The sequence below is a fragment of the Mercenaria mercenaria genome, chromosome 9 (assembly GCF_021730395.1).
Source record: "Mercenaria mercenaria strain notata chromosome 9, MADL_Memer_1, whole genome shotgun sequence".
NCBI lineage: Eukaryota > Metazoa > Mollusca > Bivalvia > Venerida > Veneridae > Mercenaria > Mercenaria mercenaria.
In genome coordinates this window covers 1712059-1738760 of record NC_069369.1, presented here as the reverse complement: position 1 = coordinate 1738760, position 26702 = coordinate 1712059, and the positions used below count along the sequence as shown (strand labels likewise).

The 26702-nt window shown below is 36.2% G+C and overlaps 1 protein-coding gene across 1 annotated transcript; it reads left to right on the top strand.

Moving 5' to 3' along the window:
• LOC123547660 (E3 ubiquitin-protein ligase DTX3L-like) lies at window positions 1-24317 on the top strand. Its single transcript, XM_053551939.1, has 5 exons — window positions 1-18; window positions 867-1161; window positions 14444-14559; window positions 17169-17383; window positions 22231-24317. The coding sequence occupies exons 1-5, from the start codon at window positions 1-3 to the stop codon at window positions 22343-22345; spliced, it is 759 nt and encodes a 252-aa protein (XP_053407914.1). The 3' UTR covers window positions 22346-24317.
• The last annotated feature ends 2385 nt before the right edge of the window (window positions 24318-26702 follow it).

Genomic DNA, 26702 nt, shown 5'->3' with positions numbered 1-26702 from the left:
ATGTGCCTAGCTAAAAAGGTATTTGATGTAAATTCATGAAACCTTGCTTGAGTCTTTATAATGATGTGACCTTGCACAGTTAACATTCTTCTTGAAAATCTTAGCGTTTATTACAGAGTTATGGCCCTTGAAATAGCCAAAATAGTGGATTTTTTGTTTGTGATGTTCATAGCTCAAAAAGTATATGGCCTAGAATAATAAATCCTTTTCATAAAATGTTTGTTGAGGTTATACCCCATTAAGACTGCAAACATTTGAATTATTGCCCCTTATTTGTGACAAATGTACCAGTGGGGTGGGGGGTGGGGGGCACACCCTGTTTCCTAAAGACACATTCTAGTTATGTCTCCCACCACACAGTGGTGTGGGAGACATATTGATTTACTCCAGTCTGTGTGTGTGTGTCTGTGTCTGTCTGTCTGTCTGTCTGTCACAAAGCTTGTCCACACTCTAAGTTGAACATTAAATTTTCTCATCTGATCTTCACCAAACTTGAACAAAATGTGTTTGACCATAAGACCTCGGCCAAGTTCGATAACTAGCCAAATCCGCCCAGGCACTTTTGAATTATGGCCCTTGAATTACTGATTGGGTCCACTCATCAAAGACATCGAGAGAAACTAAACATTTTTCAATGGGGTCCACTCATCAAAGCTATCGAGAGAAACTAGACATTTTTCTATGGGGCAGTTGTTGGAGACATGCACATTTCTCAAAAGCATCTCTAGTTTCAAGCAAATTTAAAGTCAGATTTTCTTTTCATAAAAACTCAAACTCTCCAAACCCCTCTAGCTGAAACACCCTTTTGTGAAACATTTGATGATATATTAATATATCACATATACTATTATACCTTTTCACAATAGGTTTCAAGGACAGAGAGACAAACAGAAAACTTTGGTAACTATAAGACAGAATCTACAAAGTCTGAGGAAATGCTAAATAAAGATCAATCATATCATGATGAGTCTGATGAAGATTCAGATAAAGATGACAATAATAGGGAAGAGGATGCTGAAACATGTGTAATATGCATGGAGGATATCACAGATCCACAAAAATTATCATGTGGACATGTGTTCTGTGCTGATTGCATTAAGGAGCAGTTCACTTACAAACAAGCATGTCCAACATGTGGCAAAGTGTGCGGAATCATAAAAGGTTTGTATGGCTTTATTCACATTTAGGGTTATGTACTATGAAACATTTTCGAAGTAAAATGTATATTTATGTACAATACTACGTACATGTATTTTGTACTTCGTTCAAAACTTTTTTTTTCTCAAAACAACAATGAACGACATAATACAAAGTCAGATAGTCATTGTAATGCTGAGTTTGACTACCTTAGGAAGAACTGATCTTGCTTATCGCCATTTTGAATTTTGAAATATTTAAAGCATTTTAATTTGCCTATGAAATGTCCCATTATATTTTTTCTTCCACTTAACCTCTGCTTTTCTCTCTGTAGTTTCAACGCCCAGTGTGAAATGTGTACACATATTTGCAGCTACAATCATATTTCATAGATGACTAAATTTTAAATAATTTCGTGATCCTTGTTCCAAAATTATTTAATCCAGCTGTTAATATCAGGTGAGCTATCTAGGGCCATCATGTCCCTTTTGTCAACTCAGAGTGCACATCCCAAGTCACTAGGTCCAAGGTCTAGTCACAGTTGAAATTCCAAGATTATGTTCCCAAATTTTACTTTGCCTTTATCAGAGCAGCTTGTGCGGTATTAAGACAGTTCTGCACGTTTGATACAACGGAAGTGATAGCGAAACGTCATATATCTGGAAAACATAGAATAAAGCCTGGATTCGGCGTACTGAAATGAAAATCATTTTATGAATTAAGGGCAACCCGTGAGTAAAGGAGAATGTTCACTTTTGCACCAAAATGGCCTAAAAACAGAAAGTCTCTAAATTGAGTAAAGAACATGTTTTCTTTCATCTAGTAGTATTGATTTATCAAACTGCACGAAATATTTTACAATTAATTCATTATAGAAGAAAATATCAGACATAACTGAAAATACTTTTAACATTATGGGTATGGGAAACTTTCAGTTTTTAATAGAATTTTTAAACATATCTGAAATTTTCGCTACGAGCACAGCTGTCGACCACAATCAAAAAATGACCATCAATTCTGTGAAATGACCTGGACCTATGGTCAAAATATTTTTGCGGTCCTTGAGTGTGCTCACTACTAAAAACATTCCCATATGACCTAAACATGGTAAAAAATGCCCGTTTTCACACAATTCTGCGACTTCAGCAATATTCAGTGACATGTTTTGAACAAAATAATAAATGTATTTATAAAACCTGAATTCCTTATAGTTGATACACATTCTGGTAGCAAACAATATATAGTTTTTTAAAATTATAGCCAATTTGAAAATTTTCAAAATTGCATAGGCCATATAAAGCTTAAGTAAACTTTGTCTTTTATTACAATGTCACTGTTTCTATCTTTCTAAAGTTAAAATATGATATTAAAACATCTGACAAGTTAAATACCGTAATAATTCTATTTATAGCCCATGCTCTAATAAACGCCCAGTCCCGACTTTTTGTTAAAAAAAACGGCCTTTTTTAAGACAAAAATAAAAAATACGATGTTATCTAATAAGCGCCCATCCTATGAATCTTAGAAAATAATCCTACCTTTATCAGTTAAGCAGCCAGTTTTCTTATTTCCCTTCTGATGTAAGATCGTACATCACTTTTCTTGTCTTTAATTCCAAATATTTTATATGAACACGATACTTTTCAGGTTCTAATATGCATGTCGGTATAGTTCCGAAAGGATGATTATTTATCCCCCCGCCAAAGGCGAAGGGGATATTAGAAATGCTCTCCGTCCGTGCGTGCGTGCGTCCGTCCGCAACGATGTTTGTCCAGAGCATAACTCCAAAAGTACTGGAGGGATTTTCTTCAAACTCCATACACTGATAGAACACATTGGGAGGAAGTGCAGTGTGCAAGAACAATAACTCTACCTTGCCTATTTTTTGAGTTATTCCCCTTTATCATATTTTCTTAAAAAAATTTGTCTGGAGCATAACTCCAAAAGTACTGGAGGGATTTTCTTCAAACTTCATACACTGATAGAACACATTGGGAGGAAGTGCAGTGTGCAAGAACAATAACTCTACCTTGCCTATTTTTTGAGTTATTCCCCTTTATCATATTTTCTTAAAACATTTTGTCCGGAGCATAACTCCAAAAGTACTGGAGGGATTTTCTTCAAACTCCATACACTGATAGAACACATTGGGAGGAAGTGCAGTGTGCAAGAACAATAACTCTACCTTGCCTATTTTTTGAGTTATTCCCCTTTATCATATTTTCTTAAAACATTTTGTCCGGAGCATAACCCTAAAAGTACTGGAGGGATTTTCTTCAAACTTCATACACTGATAGAACACATTGGGAGGAAGTGCAGTGTGCAAGAACAATAACTCTACCTTGCCTATTTTTTGAGTTATTCCCCTTTATCATATTTTCTTAAAACAATTTGTCCGGAGCATATCTTCTTCATGCATGGAGGGATTTAGATATATCTTGGCACAAATGTTTACCACTACGAGGCGGAGTGTCATGCGCAAGAACCAGGTCCTAGGTCTAAGGTCAAGGTCACACTTAGAGGTCAAAGGATACAAGAATGAAAACCTTGTCCGGAGCATTTCTTCTTCATGCATAGAGGGATTTTGATATAACTTGGCACAAATGTTCACCACCACAAGACGGAGTGTCACGCGCAAGATCCGGGTCACTAGGTCTAAGGTCAAGGTCACACTTAGATGCCAAAGGTCAGATACAAGAATGACTTTTTCCGAAGCATTTCTTCTTCATGCATGGAGGGATTTTGATGTAACTTGGCACAATTAATTATACACCATCATGAGACAAAGTGTCATGCGCAGTTCCCTTCTTTAGAATTACTTCCCTTTGTTGTTACTATAAATAGCTTTTATTGTAACTTTTTCATTACTAGTCGTAGGGAAAAATCGAGACCACTTTTCTGTAGTACAACATGCATGCTATATCCAATTTTGAGGTGTATTTTGACCAGTTTCTACCTGATAAAGATTTTTGTGTGGACTTGCATTTTTTTTTTTTTTTTTTTTTTTTTTTAAGATTAACTTTAAAGCCCCTGATGCGGACCACAACTAAACGGTTCTTCAAAGCTTTCCCCAAAATTAATACTTTCAGACACTAACTTGCCAGGAACTTTAGCCTTCAATTATAATATGCCCGGCGGGGGGATTAGCCATGTGTAACATGGCTCTTGTTTTTATGAACATAACCTTTTATGGCTGCTTTAACTGAAACTAACACACATGCCGCCATATCATATATACATGTAATGTGTATTGACCTAGTGACATGTGCTAATGCAAAGGCGCGCGCTTTTAGTAATTACGTCACGTCATAATCTGGCATTTCGAGACAGGGGTTCCGCAAGGGAAATTTAATCAATACTGGATTCAAGGCGCTTTGAACTAAAACAATAGGGTGTTGTTTAAATTTGCTTGAAATTGACAGAATCAGGAACAAAAATACTTAATACTATATTCAAGACAGAATAAGTTAAATTTAATCATGTATTTTGTGAGTTTAGCTTGGCCGGTTATAGTACTGATCTAGTACGGCCGTTACCAATTTTTGTATGACTATCACATCATTACTTTCTTACAGTCACCTATAAATATTGCATCAAGATTTTGAATGTTTGCTGGTGATTTGTCTCTAATATTCACCCATCCCTAACTTTTGAGCCGACCACGTTTCTAATAAACGCCCGGGCTATAAATAGAATTATTACGGTAATTCAAAATAATGTCTTAAAATTAGCTTTAAATATGCAGTTCACTTTAGTCATGGTCAAATATCTCAAAAATAAGCAAACGAACCTCCATATTTTATTTTACCACATTATAGACCATGTGTTTATTTACAACTGTAAGAAGTGGCATTAAAATCTACATTGTAAAAAAATTTCTTGAGGTCCAAATTTGTCAAAACCAGTCTAGCAAAAAATCAAGCACATGACCCTATCTTTTTAGCTCACCTGTCACAAAGTGACAAGGTGAGCTTTTGTGATCACGCGGTGTCCGTCGTCCGTCCGTCCGTAAACTTTTGCTTGTGACCACTCTAGAGGTCACATTTTTCATGGGATCTTTATGAAAGTTGGTCAGAATGTTCATCTTGATGATATCTAGGTCAAGTTCGAAACTGGGTCACGTGCCATCAAAAACTAGGTCAGTAGGTCTAAAAATAGAAAAACCTTGTGACCTCTCTAGAGGCCATATATTTTAAAGATCTTCATGAAAGTTGGTCAGAATGTTCACCTTGATGATATCTAGGTCAAGTTCGAAACTGGGTCATGTGCGGTCAAAAACTAGGTCAGTAGGTCTAAAAATAGAAAAACCTTGTGACCTCTCTAGAGGCCATATATTTCACAAGATCTTCATGAAAATTGGTCAGAACGTTCACCTTGATGATATCTAGGTCAGGTTCGAAACTGGGTCACGTGCCCTCAAAAACTAGATCAGTAGGTCAAATAATAGAAAAACCTTGTGACCTCCCTAAAGGCCATATTTTTCATGGGATCTGTATGAAAGTTGGTCTGAATGTTCATCTTGATGATATCTAGGTCAAGTTCGAAACTGGGTCACGTGCGGTCAAAAACTAGGTCAGTAGGTCTAAAAATAGAAAAAACCTTGTGACCTCTCTAGAGGCCATATATTTCATGAGATCTTCATGAAAATTGGTCAGAATGTTCACCTTGGTGATATCTAGGTCAGCTTCGAAAGTGGGTCACGTGCCTTCAATAACTAGGTCAGTAGGTCAAATAATAGAAAAACCTTGTGACCTCTCTAGAGGCCATATTTTTGATGGGATCTGTATGAAAGTTGGTCTGAATGTTCGTCTTGATGATATCTAGGTCAGGTTCGAAAGTGGGTCACGTGCCTTTAAAAACTAGGTCAGTAGGTCAAATAATGGAAAAACCTTGTGACCTCTCTAAAGGCCATATTTTTCATGGGATCTGTATGAAAGTTGGTCTGAATGTTCATCTTGATGATATCTAGGTCAAGTTCGAAACAGGGTCATGTGCGGTCAAAAACTAGGTCAGTAGGTCTAAAAATAGAAAAAGCTTGTGACCTCTCTAGAGGCCATACTTGTGAATGGATCTCCATAAAAATTGGTCAGAATGTTCACCTTGATGATATCTAGGTCAAGTTTGAAACTGGGTCAACTGCGGTCAAAAACTAGGTCAGTAGGTCTAAAATTATTAAAATCTTTTGACCTCTCTAGAGGCCATATTTTTCAATGGATCTTCATGAAAATTGATCTGAATGTTCACCTTGATTATACCTAGGTCAATTTCGAAACTGGGTCACGTGCGGTCAAAAACTAGGCCAGTAGGTATAAAAATAGAAAAACCTTGTGACCTCTCTAGAGGCCATATTTTTCATGAGATCTTCATGAAAATTAGTGAGAATGTTCACCTTGATGATATCTAGGTAAAGTTCAAAACAGGGTCACGTACCTTCGAAAACTAGGTCAATAGGTCAAATAATAGAAAAACCTTGTGACCTCTCTAGAGACCATATTTTTCAATGGATCTTCATGAAAATTGGTCAGAATTTGTATCTTTTTTTGTATCTTGGTAATATCTAGGTCAAGGTCAAAACTGGGTCACATGAGCTCAAAAACTAGGTCACTATGTCAAACAATAGAAAAAACGACGTCATACTCAAAACTGGGTCATGTGGGAAGAGGTGAGCGATTCAGGACCATCATGGTCCTCTTGTTTATTTTCTGAATTGTCTAGCTATATTCTGAAGTTTTGAAAATCAGGGTTTAATCAAATTCTACATTGTAGAAAAAAAATCGACCCAAACGTGCAGAACTACCTTAATTGTCTTCGGGCTTAAAAAAAAATCTTTGTTTCTGGTAACATGCTCAAAACAGTCAGATTTTTTTTTATTTTGTTTTTTATGCCCCTGAAGGGAGGCATATTAGTTTTCAACTGTCCGTCGGTTAGTTTGTTAGTTCATTCGTTTGTCACAACGTTAACTTTTTGCATGAAGGCACTTTACTCGCTAGCAACTGCACACAGGACCTTCAAACTTCACATGCTGATAGTACTTATTAATAGAGTACACGACCCCTACTGACATTGGGGTCACCAGGTCAGAGGTCAAGGTCACAGCTTCACGTGCTGATAGTACTTATTGAGTACACGACCCCTACTGACATTGGGGTCACCATGTCAAAGGTCAAGGTCACAGGGGCCAATGTTAACTTTTTGCATGAAGGCACTTTACTCGTGAACAACTGCACCCAGGACCTTCAGACTTCACATTCTGATAGTACTTATTGAGTGCACGATCCTTATTGACTTTGGGGTTCACCAGGTAAAAGGTCAAGGCGCTGCGGGGGCATTTGTCACCATTTGTGACAGCTCTTGTTTTTAGCACACCTGTCACATAGTGACAAGGTGAGCTTTTGTGATCACCCTTCGTCAGTCGTCCGTCGTCAGTCCGTCCGTGCGTCAACAATTCCTTGTCTGCACGATAGTGGTTTCATTTATGATTTTATTTTAACCAAACTTGCACACAACTTGTATCACCATAAGGTCACGGTTCCTTTCTTGAACTGGCCAGATCCCATTATGGGTTCCAAAGTTATGGCCCCTGAAAGGGCCAAAATTAGCTATTTTGACCTTGTCTGCACAATAGCAGCTTTATTTATGATTTGATTTTTACCAAACTGGCACACAACTTGTATCACCACAAGTTCTTGGTTCCTTTCTTGAACTGGCCAGATTCCATTATGGGTTCCAGAGTTATGGCCCCTTAAAGGGCCAGAATTAGCTATTTTGACCTTGTCTGCACAATAGCAGCTTCATTTATGATTTGAATTTAACCAAACTTGCACACAACTTGTATCACCATAAAATCTGGGTTCCTTTCTTGAACTGGCGAGATTCCTTTATGGGTTCCAGAGTGATGGCCCCTGAAAAGGCCAAAATTAGCTATTTTGACCTTGTCTGCACAATAGCAGCTTCATTTATGATTTGAATTTAATCAAACTTGCACAAAACTTGTGTTGCCATAAGATCTCGGTTCCTTTCTTGATCCGGCCAGATCCCACAATGGGTTTCAGAGTTATGGCCCCAGAAAGGGCCAAAATTAGCTATTTTGACCATGTCTGCACAATAGCAGCTTCATTTATGATTTGATTTTAACCAAACTTGCACACAACTTGTATCACCACGAGATCTTGCTTCCTTTCTTCAACTGGCCAGATTCCGTCATGGGTTCCAGAGTTGTGGCCCCTTAAAGGTCCAAAATTGGCTATTTTGGCTTTTGCAGCCATATAGAGACTTCATTTATGGTTTTATTTGATACAAACTTCCAAAATATCTTCAACAACAATAAATCTTGGATTCCATGACAAATTAGATCCAATCGTAGGTTCCAGAGTTATTTTATATCTGATTTCCTCCCCTGATTGTAATCAAAATGGATTTATATCAGTAAGTACTTATAGGACTTATTTGAAATTTCATTATTGTTATTAGTTGGACAGAGACAATCAGGGTAGATAAACTATGGACTGGTTTTATGTCAAATTACCTCCCTTTTTTCAAATTAAAATGGGTATATCTCCATAACTAATGAAGATACTGATCTGAAATTTTATTTATGTCAACAGATTTATTTGGCAGATCCTTCTTTTGTTCACTTACAATATTTATTTTTTTAATTACTTCCCTTTTACGTTACTATAAATAGCTTATTTTTAGTAACTTTTTTTATTATTGGCCGTAGGGAAAAACCGAGACCACTTTTCTGTGGTACAACATGGATGGTACCTCCAATTTTTAGGTGTATTTTGACATATCTATACCTTGTAAGAATTTTTTTTTCTTTTTGGTTAAATTTCTTCCCTTTGTTGTTCCTGTCCTTTGGACTTTGATATTTTACTGAGGACCTTCTTGTCCTCTAGTGCAATGATAACAGGTGAGTGATATAGGGCCATCATGGCCCTCTTGTTTATTAAGTGAGACTTTCAGAAGTTATTTTTGTGTCAAAAAATGAATACAAGTAAGAGGGTTGTGCCTTTAGAGCATCAGTAAGTTGATTTCTAACATCCATGACCATGTTTAAAGAATAAAAAGTGCAGTTTTGCAACTTCTTGTTAAAAAATTGAAAAAAATTTTTTTCAAGGCCATTAAAACGTTTAGGGTCAGGCCAAAAATTTATGGTAGATCGGGATACTGGAAGCAAACATTTTTTACGCCTTACTGATAGCTCTTATTTTGTATTAGGTGATCGGTGAGGTATGAGTATAGGTTGACAGACAGTCATCCATCCTTCTGCATCACTGTTTTGACAGTAACATGTTTTGCTTTGAAACTACTCTTCGGAATTACACCAAACTGTCAGTATCATCCTGGTATGGGCCTCTTGCAATTTTTTTTCCAAATGGTATAGCTCGGCCACATTTAGGGGCTGTCAGAGCTATGAATAAAAAAAAAAACAACTCTTTAAACTACTTTTTCTCATGAACTATTTGATTGATCTTCAACAGTCTTGGTCTGTAGCTGTATAAGGTTCTCTCTTAAATTTATTCAAGGGCCACCAGAGCTAAATAAAAAAACAAACTCTTTCTTCTCAAGAACCACTTGACAGATTTTTATGAAACTTTGTCTGTAAATAGGGGCTGTTAAAGCTAGAAATAGAAAACAAACAACCGTTAAATGATGTATTTTCATGAGCCACTTGATTGATCTTCACCAGACTTGGTCTGTAGCATTCTTGTAAGATCTTTTCACAAATTTTGTTCAAATTATTTCACTTATCCTCTCTTAGGGGCCACCAGAACTAAAAGTAGAAAAACTTTTAAGCACCTCATGAACCATATGATGGATCTATATGAAACTTGTCAATAACATACTCAAACTCCAACGCAGTGACCTCCCTTGCCGCTTCGCTCATTGATCACTGCCAACACTGCGGAAAATGGTTCCGTATACGGGAGTGTACGCATTCCGTATACTCCTAATATACAGGCGTATACGGAAACATTTTTCCCGTATATGGAACATTCCATATATGGGAATTCCGTATTCTTTAATTGGACATTCATGTTTTTCTCACATAGATCCGTTCATTCATACTTAGCATAAATACGTTTTAACAGTTTATGTCAGTATTCAAAGTTAGGGATTGTCAAGGTCCAAAAGTATGTTTAAGGCGTAGGTTTTGATCATACTTTCAGGAAAGATACCTTTTTTATGATATTCGTATATTAGACATATACGGGACCGTATACTCCTGTATATGCACATATTTTTCGCAGTGCAACACAATGTTTTTATCTAAAATTCAGCTAAGAGGACTTCTTTTAGTTATATAATTATTTAGTTATTTTTTCCCCAGTGTTTTCAAAGTTTACACTTGTTTTAGCACAGGCAAATGTTTCATAATGAAAAAAATAATGATTCTGGATGAAAATAGGTATTTATTTACACAACTGGTAAGTATCCTGAAACGAAACTGAAAGTAAATAAACGAGTATGTTGACGTTAATCTTTGACGCCATTCACTATTATAATGCTGCCATTTGACCCAAGCCGAAATAGATGGAGGCTTTTGACTATCTTCCTGCTAGCCAAGATATGTTATAGTCAAAAGTTCGGTATATCATATTAATATATAAGTTTTTTAATTTTTAAACCGATCATCACGTGATGAACCATGGTCACGTGAATGTTGTGGTGGCAGTGATCAATGAGCGAAGCGGCAAGGGAGATCACTGCATTGGAGTTTGTAACATACCTATTTCAGTACCTCTCATATTTGTTCAAATGTTTAGGAGCTGCAAGACCTAAAAGTGGAAAAAGCTTTTAAACAACTTCGTATGAATCACTTGATGGATGTTTGCCAAGTTTGGTCTGTGGCATCCTTGTATGGTTATATCTCGGTTTTATTAGCTCGACTAATTCTACTCACCCTGTTCGAAGAATAGTCTAGCTATTCTACTCACCCTGGCGTCGGCGTCGGCATCAGCGTCACACCTTGATTAAGTTTTTGCATGCAAGTACATACAGCTATCATTTACAGGCATATAGCTTTAAAATTTATTTTTTCTTTTTCTAGGTCAATTACCAACCTCACTGTGTCAAGTCCCATAACTCTTACATGTATTTTGAGCAAATTATGCCCCCTTTTGGACAGAAAATTCTGGTTAAAGTTTTACATGAAAGTTACTATCTCCAAAACTAATGCAGGTATTGAATTGAAACTTCACATGTGTCTTTGGGGTTAAAACTAGTTGATAGCTTAAAGACCCATAACTCTGAACTTCATTTTGGCCAAATTATGCCCCCTTTTGGACTTAGAAACTCTGGTTAAAGTTTTGCATGCAAGTACATACAGGTATTACTAAAAGGCATATAGATTTGAAACTTATATTTTCTTTTTCTAGATCAATTACCAACCTCACTGGGTCAAGTCCCATTACTCTGACATGTATTTTGGGCAAATTATGCCCCTTTTTATACGCCCTTTTGAAAAACGGGACGTATTATGGGAACGCCCCTGGCGGGCGAATGGGCGGGCGGGCGGCGTCCGCAGACTTTGTCCAGAGCATATCTTCTACATGCATGGAGGGATTTTGATGAAACTTGGCACAATTGTTCACCATCATGAGACGGAGTGTCGTGGGCAAGAATCAGGTCCCTAGGTCTAAGGTCAAGGTCACACTTAGAGGTCAAATGTCAAATTCAAGAATGACTTTGTCCGGAGCATATTTTCTTCATGCATGGAGGGATTTTGATGAAAGTTGGCACAGTTGTACACCATCATGAGACGGAGTGTCGTGCGCAAGAACCAGGTCCCTAGGTCAAAGGTCAAGGTCACACTTAGAGGTCAAAGGATACAAGAATGAAAACTTTGTCCGGAGCTTTTCTTCTTCATGCATAGAGGGATTTTGATATAACTTGGCACAAATGTTCCCCACCACGAGACTGAGTGTCATGCACAAGAACCAGGTCCCTAGGTCTAAGGTCAAGGTCACACTTAGAGGCCAAAGGTCAGATACAAGAATGACTTTTTCCGAAGCATTTCTTCTTCATGCATGGAGGGATTTTGATGTAACTTGACACAATTATACACCATCATGAGATGAAGTGTCATACGCAATTCTCTTCTTTAGAATTACTTCCCTTTGTTGTTACTATAAATAGCTTATATTGTAACTTTTTCATTGCTAGTCGTAGGGAAAAATCGAGACCACTTTTCTGTAGTACAACATGCATGCTACATCCAATTTTGAGGTGTATTTTGACCAGTCTCTACCTGGTAAAGATTTTTGTGTGGACTTACATTTTGTTATGGATTTTTTTTTTTTTTTTTTTTTTTTTTTTAAAGATTAACTTCCCTTAGTTATTACTATAAATAACTTATATTGTAACTTTTTTTATAATTGACTGTAGGGAAAAACCAAGACCACTATTCTGTGGTACAACATAGATGTTACTTTCCAATTTTAGGTGTATTTTAATGAATCTCTACCTGGTAAGGAGTTTTTTTTGTGGACTTAGAAAAACAAAAGACTTACAATGATTACTAAACAACCACAAAATTAAAATTCCATTTGCAAATACAAGTGCTAGAGTAAAGAAATTTGCTGTGACGGGCGTATATTGTGACATTCTGGCACTCTTGTTGGACTTAGATAAATCTGGTAAAAGTTTTACATGCAAGTTACAAAACTAATGCAGATATTGAATTGAAATATCACATGTGCCTTCTGGGTTATAAAACTAGCTGATATCAGCAAGTCTCATAACTCTGATATGCACTTTGGTCATATTATGTCCCCTTTTGAACTGAAAACTCTTTTGATATTTAACATTTTAAGTAATATTTTCCTGCATCTGGGACAATATTTCGAGTAGTTGAGCTTGGCTGTCTTATGGACAGTTCTTGTTTAAATTGTTATGTCTGACCTTGTTTAGGGTTATCAGAGCTTAACACAGAAAGAACTTTTTAAATGACATTTTGATGGATCTTCAGTGGACTTGTTCCAAAGCATCCTTGCTGGTACTTACCTCTCTCCATTTTCACTTATTAGAACTAAAAACAGAAAATCTTTAAACAGCTTATCATGAAATGCTTAAAAGATTTTCGCTGGATGTATTATTAGATGAGTTCATGGGCCTTCCAGAAGTTTCTGCTTGACTGCAGGTAGAGGTTGCCAGAACTTAAAGGTTTTTAAATAACTTCTCATGAACTTTATGGACTAGACACTATCTGGTTTGCTATAAAGATTACATTATTTTAAAGCCATCACAGCCAAAATAGAAAAAGCTTTAGATATTGTAAAAGACATGACTATGTAGTGCTCATTTCTGGTTTTAGCTCACCTGTCATGTAGTGACAGGGTGATACGTGACAGGATGAGCATTTGTGGTCACATTTTGTCCGTCGTCCGTCCGTCCTTTTGTCTGTCGTCCGTTCACAATTTCTTGTGAACACAATAGAGACCACATTTTGAAATCAATTTTAATTAAACTTGCACACAACTTGTATTGGCATAATATCTTGGTTCCTTTTGAAAACTGGCCAGATCCCATCATGGGTTCCAGAGTTATGGGTCCTTTAACGGCCAAAATTTGCTATTTTGGGATTGTGAACACAATAGAGACCACATTTTGCAATCAACTTTAATCAAACTTGCACACTTGTATTGGCATAATGATTGTCTTGGTTCCTTTTGAAAACTGGCTGGATCCCTTCATGGGTTCCAGAGTTATGGCCCCTTAAATGCCAAAATTTGCTTTTTTTTGGCTTGTGAACAGGATAGAGACCACATTTTGCACTCAACTTTAATGAAACATGCACACAATTTGTATTGGCATAATATCTCAGTTCCTTTCAAAAACTGGCCAGATCCCATCTTGGGTTCCAGAGTTATGGCCCCTTAAAGGGCCAAAATTTGCTATTTTGGCTTTTGCAGCCATGTAGAGACTTTGTTTATGGTATGCTTTGATACAAACTTGCAAAATTTCTTGCAAGTTTGAGTCAAAAGGTCAAAGTTCTCCCCAAGTGAGCACCTTGGGCCAAGCTGTGCCTTTTGTTGATTTTAAAAGACTCTTTGTTTTTTTGTAACAAAAATCCAATGAACTTTGTTGAAATACTTATTTGTCTTAAAAAAACTGTATAAATTTATTGTCACTGCAACATCAAGGTAAATTGGAGATTGAAAATTCGCTAATATTATGGTGCATAAGCAGAAGTTTAAGCTCTTGGAATGATTTACATGTATGAAAACGATATGATAAAGAGGAATGAAAGTCTTTCGCCTGCTGTTAATTGTGATGTTGCATTCCTTAATTTATTTTTCAGGGGATCAGCCATATGGGCGGATGGATGTAGTTATCAATGATAGGGCTTCCTGCGCAGGATTTGAAAGTAGTGGAAGGATAGAGATAACTTACAAATTTCCTGATGGAACACAAGAAGTAAGACTTTTGTACAACTTTTTAGCTCAACTGAGCCAAAGGCTCATGAGCTTTTTGTGACTGCTCAATGTCCGTTTTGTGTCCTGTGTTTACAATTTCTAAAAAAATATCTTTTTTCAAAATCACTGAGCAGAGTTACACCAAACTTCACAGAAATGATCCTTGGGTGGCCCCCTTTCAAAATTATCCAGAGAGTTGAAATCCATGCTGAAAAAAAAAATCTTTAAAAATCTTCTTGTCAGAAACTTTTAACCAGGTTTCAAACATATTTTGTAGAAATGATCTCTAGGTGACCCTCTGCCAAAATTGCCAAAGCTGTTCTGTTTGGTATGGCCACCAGGGGGCGGTGCTTAATTTCTCTGTATGACTATATTGTAAATTTCAAAAATCTTAAAACCACTGGGCAGATTTACAAAACTTTACAGAAATTATCCAAAGAATTAAAATCCATTTAGAACTGTGGTTGCCAAAATTGGCAACCAAAAGTAGAATCTTCAAAAATCTTGTCAGAAACTTTTAGCCTTGTATGAAATTGCTGGCCTAATTTTAGAATAATTTCGGGGGCCTCCGTGGCCGAGTGGTTAGAGTCGTTGACTTGAAACCATTTGCCCCTCATCGATGTGGGTTCGAAACCTCATTTGGGGCGTAGAATTCTTCACGTGAGGAAGCCATCCAGCTGGCTTACGGAAGGTCGGTGGTTCTACCCAGGTGCCCGCTCGTGATGAAATAGTGCACGGAGGGGCACCTGGGGTCTTCCTCCACCATTAAAGCTGGAAAGTCGCCATATGACCTAAAATTGTGTCGGTGCGACGTTAAACCCAACAAAATAAAATAAATTTAGAATAATTTCACACAAATGGGCCTTGTGTGACCTTCTACCAAGATTGTTCTAAATATTTTAATTTGTCATAAATCATGGCCACCAGTGGAAGTTCATTTTTTCCATATATGTACATACATGTACTAGGAACTTGAAAAACGTTCTTGTCAGACATGTTTGACATGTACATGTATATAATATAGGCTAATGCAAAAGATATTTTTTCTCTGAATCCATAATAGTTAGAGCCTTGATATTCACTAAAACCTTACTCTGTACTTGTACCAATAACTTGAAGCCTTTTACACAGGTGAGTGTGCTTTATGGTCAATGACCCTCTTGTTAAATATTCGGTGTCTAATGTTCAATTTCTGAGGGATAATAAAAATTATATGCCTTTCAGACAGTTTTTTGTTCAATTACCTTAATTATTATTCAACTTTACAATATTACACACAGTATTAGATCAGTTGCAAACATCATATGAAACAGACAGAGCTAATACAAAACTTAACTGAGCCAATATGAGAAAAACAGGGCTTATACAGGAAAATCAGGGCCAATACGGAATTCAAGCATTTTGATTGGTTCAAAAGAGAGGGCCAATACGGAGAAGTCACTTAAGTTAGATTTTTAAAAGACGCCATTTTGTTTTACATCAGAGTTATAGATTACATTTTTTTTCACATTTTGACAAAAAAAAAATCATCTAACATGTTCATGTAATAACCAAGATTAACTAAGCGGTAAGTATGTCTTCATAGATTACAACAATATTTTCGCTTATTCGGTATTGTGTAAAATGCAAGTGTTTCCTGTCAGAAAATACGAAAATACGGAAACTCAGATTAATTAAAAGGATAAGACTTATCTTTAACAGACATTTTGATAGTGCGGACTCTATGTGCAATGGTAAATAGCGATTCAAAGGCTGGAAAGTGGATGAATAAATTGGCGAAAAAGAGTGTCAGTTGTGAACTGCAAACAATTTCAGATAAGAATTAAACGAGTCATGGGATTGTATAATGTTTGCTTGGTTGGTTGTATATAACACAATCCCATCATCATATGTGTACAATTTTGTGTCTCGTCTGCAGCATAAAAGGAAATTTTTAAAGCAGGTTTATCACAGTTCAAATGATAAGATAACTCACTATAGGAATTCAAAAAGTAAGGTAACTACTTGTTACTCTCGATTATATCACATCAACAATAATTGTTCTTCATACAACTCATTCTGTTTTACCTGCTAAAATGATTCTGATTTCCAAAATAAGTCTAAACAACTTTTCAAGATTTTTCACCTGAATGCGCATAGCTGCCGTAAGGTTCTTATACTGTTACCGCCAACAGTCGAAAGTTGAATAATAATTATTTGTCCTCGGGCAGTCATATTGGCCCTGGGCCTACGGCCTCGGGCCAATACGACAACCCTTGGACAAATAACGAGGCCAATATGAAATTGCTTGATTAATAACATTATATTACACGAGTGTCTTTTCATATTGAATTTATTAAACAAGTTGAATAAAATAATAAAATGGAGGCTCTGTCGAGCATTTTATCAATTTTATTCAACTTGTTTAATAAATTCATTGTGAAAAGTCATAAATGTCAAAGCTTATTACACTAGTGTATTATCTTTTTTATGCAATGGCTTTATCACAATCCCGCGACGTCAAACATGTGATGAATCAATATACATAATAATGTCTTATTGTCTAAAGATAGCAATTGTTTATTGTTTGATAAGTTATTCGCCACCAGCTATGTTATGTTTTATTTCTAGGATAATCATCCATGTCCTGGTCAAAGATACAAAGGGATTACAAGAACAGCATATCTTCCAAACAATAGGAAAGGAAGAGAGATTTGTGATATGCTCAAAGTAGCATTTAAAAGGAAGTTAGTCTTCACCATTGGACGGTCGAGAACTACTGGTGCAGATGGTGTGATAACATGGAATGATATACACCACAAGACAGACCCTAAACCACACTCTCAGTATGAACCATTATTTGTGACCATTTGCAATTATCAATTGAAAGAGGTTTTACACTTCATGTAATTTATATTAGAAATATGGTAAAAAAGTAACTTTTTCATTTTTAGGATATGAGAATTACTGAAAGTAAAATAATGTATTCCAAAAAGTTATGAAGAGATGAGTTTGCTCAACCATATATGGAACTTTACTTGAATGGATGTACTATCACTGTTGTGGTTGTATTGATCAGTGCATTATAATATGGGAATAGTGTAATTGTACCAAAGCATTCTATAAGTCTCTTTGAAGAAGGGACATATTTTTAGCTCTCCTAAGGTACCTAAGGTGAGCTATTATGATCACCATGCATCCTTTGTCATGTGCTTTCAACAGTTTGTTTGTTAACACTCTAGAAGTTACAATTTTAGCCCAGTCCTAATTAAACTTTGACAGAATATTACCCTCAAAAAATTTTGGATGAGTTTGTTGCTGGTCAATTAATAGGAAGACCTATATAACATTCTAGAGCTCGCACTTTCTACTGAGTAATTGGCCAACTGTTGTCACATTCATAGGATGATTGCCTGTGGTCTGTTGATGACCTCTATTGTTTTGGGGTATCTGTTGGTCAAAGGTCAAGGTCACAGTGACCATGAGACTGAAAATGGTTTCCACTCTGTAACTGTAGAACTCGCTGGCCTAATGGTTTCAAATTTTATAGGACAATTGCCCGTGGTCAGTAGATGATCTCTATAGTTTTGGGGTCTGTCTGTCAAAAGAGAAGGTCACAGTGATGTCTAGACTGAAAACACTTTCTGCGCAGTATCCAAAGATTGCTTTAGCCTACAATCCACAAACTTCATAAGATGGTTGCCTATGGTCAATAGGACCCCTATTGTGTTTGGTGTTGATTGGTCAAAGGTCATGTTCATAGTGATATTCTGACAAAAAAAAGGACAGGACATTATGATAAGCATACACCTCTTGTTAGCTCACCTGTCACAAAGTGACAAGGTGAGCCTTTGTGATCGCGCTGCGTCCGTCGTCCCTCCGTCCGTGCGTCCGTCCGTGCGTAAACTTTTGCTTGTGACCACTCTAGAGGTCACATTTTTCATGGGATCTTTATGAAAGTTGGTCAGAATGTTCACCTTGATGATATTTAGGTCAAGTTCGAAACTGGGTCACGTGCCGTCAAAAACTAGGTCAATAGGTCTAAAAATAGAAAAACCTTGTGACCTCTCTAGAGGCCATATTTTTCACAAGATCTTCATGAAAGTTGGTCAGAATGTTCATCTTGATGATATCTAGGTCAAGTTCGAAACAGGGTTATGTGCAGTCAAAAACTAGGTCAGTAGGTCAAATAATAGAAAATGCTTGTGACCTCTCTGGAGGTCATATTTTGCATGGGATCTTCATGAAAATTGGTCAGAACGTTCACCTTGATGATATCTAGGTCAAGTTCGAAACTGGGTCATGTGCCATCAAAAACTAGGTCAGTAGGTCAAATAAAAGAAAAACCTTGTGACCTCTTTAAAGGCCATATTTTTCATGGGATCTGTATGAAAGTTGGTCTGAATGTTCATCTTGATGATATCTAGGTCAAGTTCTTAACTGGGTCACATGCGGTCAAAAACTAGGTCAGTAGGTCTAAAAATAGAAAAACCTTGTGACATCTCTAGAGGCCATATATTTCATGGGATCTGTATGAAAGTTGGTCTGAATGTTCATCTTGATGATATCTAGGTCAAGTTCGAAACTGGGTCATGTGCCGTCAAAAACTAGGTCAGTAGGTCAAATAATAGAAAAACCTTGTGACCTCTCTAGAGGCCATATTTTTCATGGGATCTGTATGAAAGTTGGTCTGAATGTTCATCTTGATGATATTTAGGTCAAGTTCGAAAGTGGGTCACGTGCCTTCAAAAACTAGGTCACTAGGTCAAATAATAGAAAAACCTTGTGACCTCTCTAAAGGCCATATTTTTCATGAGATCTGTATGAAAGTTGGTCTGAATGCTCATCTTGATGATATCTAGGTCAAGTTTGAAACAGGGTCATGTGCGGTCAAAAACTAGGTCAGTAGGTCTAAAAAAAGAAAAACCTTGTGACCTCTCTAGAGGCCATACTTGTGAATGGATCTCCATAAAAATTGGTCAGAATGTCCATCTTGATGATATCTAGGTCAAGTTCGAAAGTGGGTCACGTGCCATCAAAAAGAAGGTCAGTAGGTCAAATAATGAAAAAACGTTGTGACCTCTCTAGAGGCCATATTTTTCATGGGATCTGTATGAAAGTTGGTCTGAATGTTCATCTTGATGGTATATAGGTCAAGTTTGAAACTGGGTCAACTGCGATCAAAAACTAGGTCAGTAGGTCTTGAAATAGAAAAACCTTGTGACCTCTCTAGAGGCCATACCCTTGAATGGATCTTTATGAAAATTGGTCAGAATGTTCACCTTGATGATATCTAGGTCAAGTTTGAAACTGGGTCACGTGCTGTAAAAAACTAGGTCAGTAGGTCAAATAATAAAAAAACCTTGTGACCTCTCTAGAGGCCATACTTTTCATGGGATCTGTATGAAAGTTGGTCTGAATGTTCATCTTGATGATATCTAGGTCAAGTTTGAAACTGGGTCAACTGCGGTCAAAAACTAGGCCAGTAGGTATAAAAATAGAAAAACCTTGTGACCTCTCTATGGGCCATATTTTTCATGAGATCTTCATGAAAAGTAGTGAGAATGTTCACCTTGATGATATCTAGATAAAGTTCAAAACAGGGTCACGTACCTTCGAAAACTAGGTCAATAGGTCAAATAATAGAAAAACCTTGTGACCTCTCTAGAGACCATATTTTTCAATGGATCTTCATGAAAATTGGTCAGAATTTTTATCTTGATAATATCTAGGTCAAGTTCAAAACTGGGTCACATGAGCTCAAAAACTAGGTCACTATGTCAAATAATAGAAAAAACGACGTCATACTCAAAACTGGGTCATGTGGGAAGAGGTGAGCGATTCAGGACCATCATGGTCCTCCTCTTTTTAGTGGAGTTATTGGCCCTTGAGACAAAATTATATTGCAATATGTATAATAAACCCTAGCACTATCATTTCTTCTTCAATCCTTTTCATATTTACGCAGAAAGTGAACCTCTATAAAAGAAATTAAGATATATAATAGGTCTGACGGGATTAGATAGTCTAGAGTTGTGTGCTCTTGATTTATCAAAAATTCCATATTTCACTATGTTTATGCTCAAGCACCATCACTTCTTAATAGGGGCCTCCGTGGCCGAGTGGTTAAGGTCATTGACTTCAAATCACTTGCCCCTCATTAATGTAGGTTCAAGCCTCACTCGAGGCGTTGAATTCTTCAACCCAACCAAATAAATGAATCACTTATTTATAAATCCTAACCATATTTACATACAATATATATATTCCAATGAAATCTCTATCGAGTTAAAATCAGATTGAGAGTTGTATGTCCTATAATTAGAAAAATGTTGCATTGTAATGTTAACAGTCTCTAGTACCTTCATTTCTCCATAAATCCTTACATTTACACTCATTAAGACAAGTTGGAGTACTTGTATAGTCTGACTATTGATTGATGTGTTGTTATGTCTCCTACATGTAGTGGGGGAGACATGGTGATTTAATGCTGTCCATTAGTCGGTCTGTCTGTATGTCACAAAAGCTTTAAAGGAGTGATCACTGCGAAGCCTAATTATGCATATTTTCAGCATGTTCTGGTCCTTTGATTTTCAGCGGAGCTGTGACCCTTGCTTTGTTGTATCTTTCAGTGTTTATACTGCAAGACCTATACCATTGGTTTGAAATTCAACAAACCTCAAGGGTGAAGTGTAGTTGTGCATATGATTGACATGTTCCAGCTAAATGATTTTCAGCAGAGTTATGACCATTGATTTGTCATATTTTATGATGTCTGTGCTACTTGTCCTTTACTGCTTTCCAGGAATGAAATGTTATTGTTCAGTGATTTTCACTGGAGTTATAGCCCTTAATCTGAATAACCAGATTTTACCATTCCACATACAGTCCACATTAACTTAAAACCTTAATGAACAGAATTTTTAATGGGATAGCCCACATAAATGACCCCATTTAGTTCATATTAACACTCAAAAAAACCTTCAGGCAAGATCTTTAAACTGAAATATATAGATGACATGCATTGACCATCATAATCATAGTCTTCACCTTTAAACTTAAAACCTAAAAAATAACATCTTTGGTCATACACCCTGTGACATGATTTTGCATTTAGAAAATGCATCTCCTTGTTGCTTTAGTTGATATGCTATTGTTTCATACAGTATTCTTTCTACTTTTAACTATTTTAAATTCCTTTCTATTTTCGGTAGGAATTATCTTTTGTCACAAACATTGTACTGCTTAATATCTCTGAACACATTTTTTGTATTATGTCCAAATATTGCACTTTCCAAGTTATAATGAGTATTTGGGTTAGTATTAAGACTGAAGTAGGTAAATGTATTTTGCATGTTAAACAAATTGTAACTAATAGATAATATTATCAAGATGATGTGATATTATTTATACAAATCCTTTTATTATCATTCCCCTGATACTTAGTATATAGGGAGCTATGTTGATAATATGAGTGGCATTGGTTGGTCTTTTGTCAAGCCATAATCCTTTTTTGATGGCATATAACATCAAATTTTGAGACTCTCTCAAGGTACTCCTGCAGAGTGCATGACCCTGGTTACTAGGTCCGAGGTCAGTGTTACACTTGTAGGTTAGTACTTCTCTGTATTTAAGCAACTTTTTGAGTTGTTCAGTCACCCTCTATGATAGTGGTAATCTTTTCATTTTTCAGATTTGGGTATCCAGACCCAACATATCTGGATAGGGTGACAGAAGAACTTGAAGTCAAAGGTGTTACTGTGAAGGATATACCAGCTGATCATGCAACAAGACCCAGGCGCAGATGAACCATATTGTATTAAAAAATATGTGTTTTTACTTTGTTGACTGACTGTGTTATTTAGAAAATTGTGAATGCTTGTATTGTTAGGGAAGTATCATTACAACAACAGATTATTGAGAATGTTTTTGTTTTGTTTGTTTGCTTTACAGTATTTTTAGCATTTGCAATCATTAACTGTCTGTCATCTGTAGTAATTCTTTTCCTGGTATGATCCTGTTGAAAGTTTTTCAAACAGTTCTGCTTGGTTGCTTATAGACTCAGTTAGAAATATTCAAATGACATCTTCTATTGTCAGCTTTTGGAATAATTTCACAGAAATTTCCTTAAGGTTTGGTCAAATAATCAGATCATCTAACAATTCTTTGGTTACTTTTCCCTAAAAATATATAGTTGTAACTAAGGAGTTAGGCCATGTTTTGGCGAAAAAAAGTTTGAACATCATCAAATCATAGAAAGAAAGAATTGTTTTGCATGAAAATTAAACAGCATATAAAACATTTATATTATTCTACAAAACCATTGTCAATTTACTCATATATGTATTGAATTCCGGAAAGGGACTGCATGAAGGGGCCATGCTTCTGGGCAGTTCAGCGCCTTTAAAAACTCAAATTTTTAAAAAGCTGTTAACATGTTTTCCTTTTGATGCATTTGCAACAATGTCCCAGTGCATAAACTTTACATAATTTTTGCTAATTGTTTAATTTTACTTCTTAACAAATGGCATTCTTTTTTAAAGGGGAGGGGGACAACTCTTAGAATATTTGAAGTATTCAATTCTATAGAACAGAACAGTAAAAATGTACTGGGCAGATAGGTTGTTTGTAAAGATGTTGTCTGTTCACTAAACATTTCTGTGGTTTTGTGATATACTGCTAAACCTTAACAAAACTTCTTGTTATAAACTGCTGGACCAATATTGAAATAGTTTTGTAAGCTTGTTCCTTAAAAGACCCTGTACTGAGTATGTTAAAAGTTTCATAATTCAAAACTGTGGCCATTAGTAGGCATGCTCTTTTGTCGCTATATGTATATAAATAGTGGGAATTAAAAAACTGCTTGCCTGATTATAGAATAATTTTACACAAATGACAGTTGACAAACAGCGTCTTATTGGCAAACAGGTACCCTAAACGACAGCTATTCAAATGAGTCAAATTCCTCAAAAACAGACACCAGAGGACATGGTCAGTTTTCCCATTATGTATATAGTTAAAACTTCCAAGAAACAGCTTGACAGATTATTTTATCATGCAGCTACTATGCAAAGTGCCTGATATCACTTGCCTGATATTTTATTTTGTTATCAGTCATTGACCTGATATCAAAATTAAGCTCCTCTGATATTGACAGACTAGTTTTTACATCAGTTTCCTTTCAGACTGAATTTTATTACAGAGTCCAGTTTCATTGTTGCACAACTTTTTTTCTAAATAGATTCTGTAATCTCAACAAATTTCCTTGAATATGGTTGTCTCTAATTTTATCACACAGACAATAGCACTGAATGACGTTATTGTGAAACGTTCATCATGACATCACAATGTTTACATGGATCGATTCTTGGAAAGGTTTACAATACACTTGACAATGTATGATACACTTATTCTTGATTTATGCCTTATTTAAGGCATGCACATTTTATTAAGTATTAGCAAAAGTGTTTGGGTTACTTATTATAAAGCATGTTCTGGTTTATTCAAGATGATTTTTGATTTTTACGCAGGTAAGAAATTATTTCATTATATTTTTACAAGAATATCAGAAAGTCAAAAACATTGTCGGAGTTGAATTAAATATGGCTGCCATATTGTTTCGTTCAGAATTTTAGGGGCAGATGAATTTTCAAATCCGTAAAATATAAATTTAATTTTTTGCTTCAGAAGATATTTTTTACGAAATAAGAGAAGAAGACATATGTTTTTCTAGGCAGTTTGTACGAGTTTCATGATAAATAGAATAACAAGCTACTGTCTTTTGATATCAGTGTTATCAGGTCTCGGCTGATATGGGCGGAAGGGTTCCCGAACCCCTTCCGCCCATATCAGCCGAGACCTGATAACATTTTGATATCAATGTTATCAGGTCTCGGCTGATATGGGAACTGAACCCCTTCCGCCCATATCAGCCGAAACCTGATAACATTGATATCAAAAGACAGTAGCCTGTTATTCTCTATAAATCATTTCACACAAATGGGATGATTCTTTACCAAGATTATTCACATTAATCCAGTACATCAGAAAATAAGGCAATGTTGAAAATACAAAAAATTCAAACTCCAATAGCAACCTTACACTTATATTGTTAAAGCCATCTTAGTAGGTTAATAAAACAGGTCTACATGTATTGCTGTTTTGAATGAAAACATTTGCAGGCCAATTTTTATGCCCCACTTAAAGAGGGAGGAGTATATTGTATTGCAGATGTCGGTCTGTATGTACACCAAATAGTTTCCGGATGATAACTCAAGAACGCTTGGACCTAGGATTATGAGTATTGATAGGGAGCTTGGTCATGACCAGCAGATAAACCTTATTAATTTTGAGGTCAGTAGGTCAAACGTCACGGTCACAGTGACCCGGAACAGTTAAACGGTTTTGGGATGATAACTCAAGAACGCTTGGGCCTATGATTATGAGTATTGATAGGGAGCTTGGTCATGACCAGCAGATAAACCTTATTGATTTTGAGGTCAGTAGATCAAAGGTCAATGTCAAAGTGACCAGGAACAGTTGAATGGTTTCCGGATAACGCAAGAACACTTGGGCCTAGGATCATGAAAGTTGATAAGGAGGTTGATCATGACCAGCAGATGACCCCTATTGATTTTGAGATCAGTAGGTCAAAGGTCAAGGTCACTGTGACCCGGAACAGTTGAACGGTTTCCAGACGATAACTTGAGAACGCTTGGACCTAGGATCACGAAACTTAATAGGGTGGTTGGTCATGACCAGCAGATGACCCCTATTGATTTTGAGGTCAGTACGTCAAAAGTCAAGGCCACAGTGACCCTGAACAGTTAAACCGTATACGGAGGATAACTTGAGAACGCTTGGGCCTAGGATAACAGAACTTAATAATGAGGTTGATCATAACCAGCAGATGCCTCCTATTGGTTTTAAGGTCAGTAGGTCAAAGGTCAAGGTCACATTGACCCAGAACACTAGAACTTTTTTGGCCTAATAACTAGAGAATGCTTTGGTCTAAGATCACTTTTGATACGGAGGTCACTTTTGACTGGTAAAGGACCCATAATTATTAATTTGAGGTCAATACGTCAAATGTCCAGTGCATAGTGATCAAATGATTTCTGTTTCTTGTGCAGTTACTGAATGCATAAAGGGGGGCATTTCATGTTCTACGAGCTCTTGTTAAAGTTATTTTATAAGAAATGTTTATTGGGTGCTGTTAATCAAATAGTTTTTACCTGTTTGAACTATGAAGCTAAGGTGAGTGAATTAAGACCTTCATGGTCCCCATGTGATTATTTCTTGGTTTTATCTATTGCTTGATTTTCATATTTTGTAGATACCTATATTTAGATGTTTTCATCGCATCAGTCAGTATTTTACATTTATAGATAAAAAGGAAATATCAATTTGATGCTTATCAGTGAATATCTGACAAATTATATCCTGATAAACTGAATGTTCAGAGATTATGTTTGGTACTTGGCTTGACCTTCACTGTTGTATGTTCAAGACCTTGCTTATGGTCAGATTTATATATCAATAATTCTATAAGACTTACCTTTCATTCTCATCCTTTCCTTATTTATTTGTTGAGAATAAGTCATCAGACAGGCTTACTGAAGGTTGGGTAAACCTACATGCTTGCCTCAGCCTTAAATAATGTCCAGAGGGTACATGCCGCTAGAAAATTGTCATTGCTACCATAAACTCGACCAAAAATGCACATTTAGTTTGAAGATCAACAATATGCATTTTGTCATTTTTTAGGTAAACATGCTTTAGTATAGAATTACTCAAATGCTTCCATGTAAAACTGTAAAAACCAAATTAAAATTTTTCATGTAACTGTAATGTATTTTCTTTTTCTTTTTTTTTTTGCTTACCTAAGCACAGACTGCTCAGGGTGATATATTGTGATCACACTGTGTCTGTCTTCCATTGTGTGTGCATCCACCCACCCATCATCAGCAGTTTCTTTAAATGACATCTCCTCCAAAACAACAGATTGGATTTGGATAAAACTTTACACAAAAGATCTCTGGGTGGCCTTTTTTTTCAAAGTTGTTTAAATGGTTCTGGTTCATTGAACATATGGGTCACTATGGTTAAAAATATGTTTTCAGCTATCAAAATTTAAAAGTCTTCTTCTCTAAAGCAATAATAGCT

Bases quoted from the DNA above. Each gene is read 5' to 3' on its own strand.
- LOC123547660 (XM_053551939.1), top strand. The intron at 14,560-17,168 runs GTAAGACTTTTG...TTTTATTTCTAG, and splicing joins TTCCTGATGGAACACAAGAA to GATAATCATCCATGTCCTGG. The intron at 17,384-22,230 runs GTATGAACCATT...TTCATTTTTCAG, and splicing joins GACCCTAAACCACACTCTCA to ATTTGGGTATCCAGACCCAA.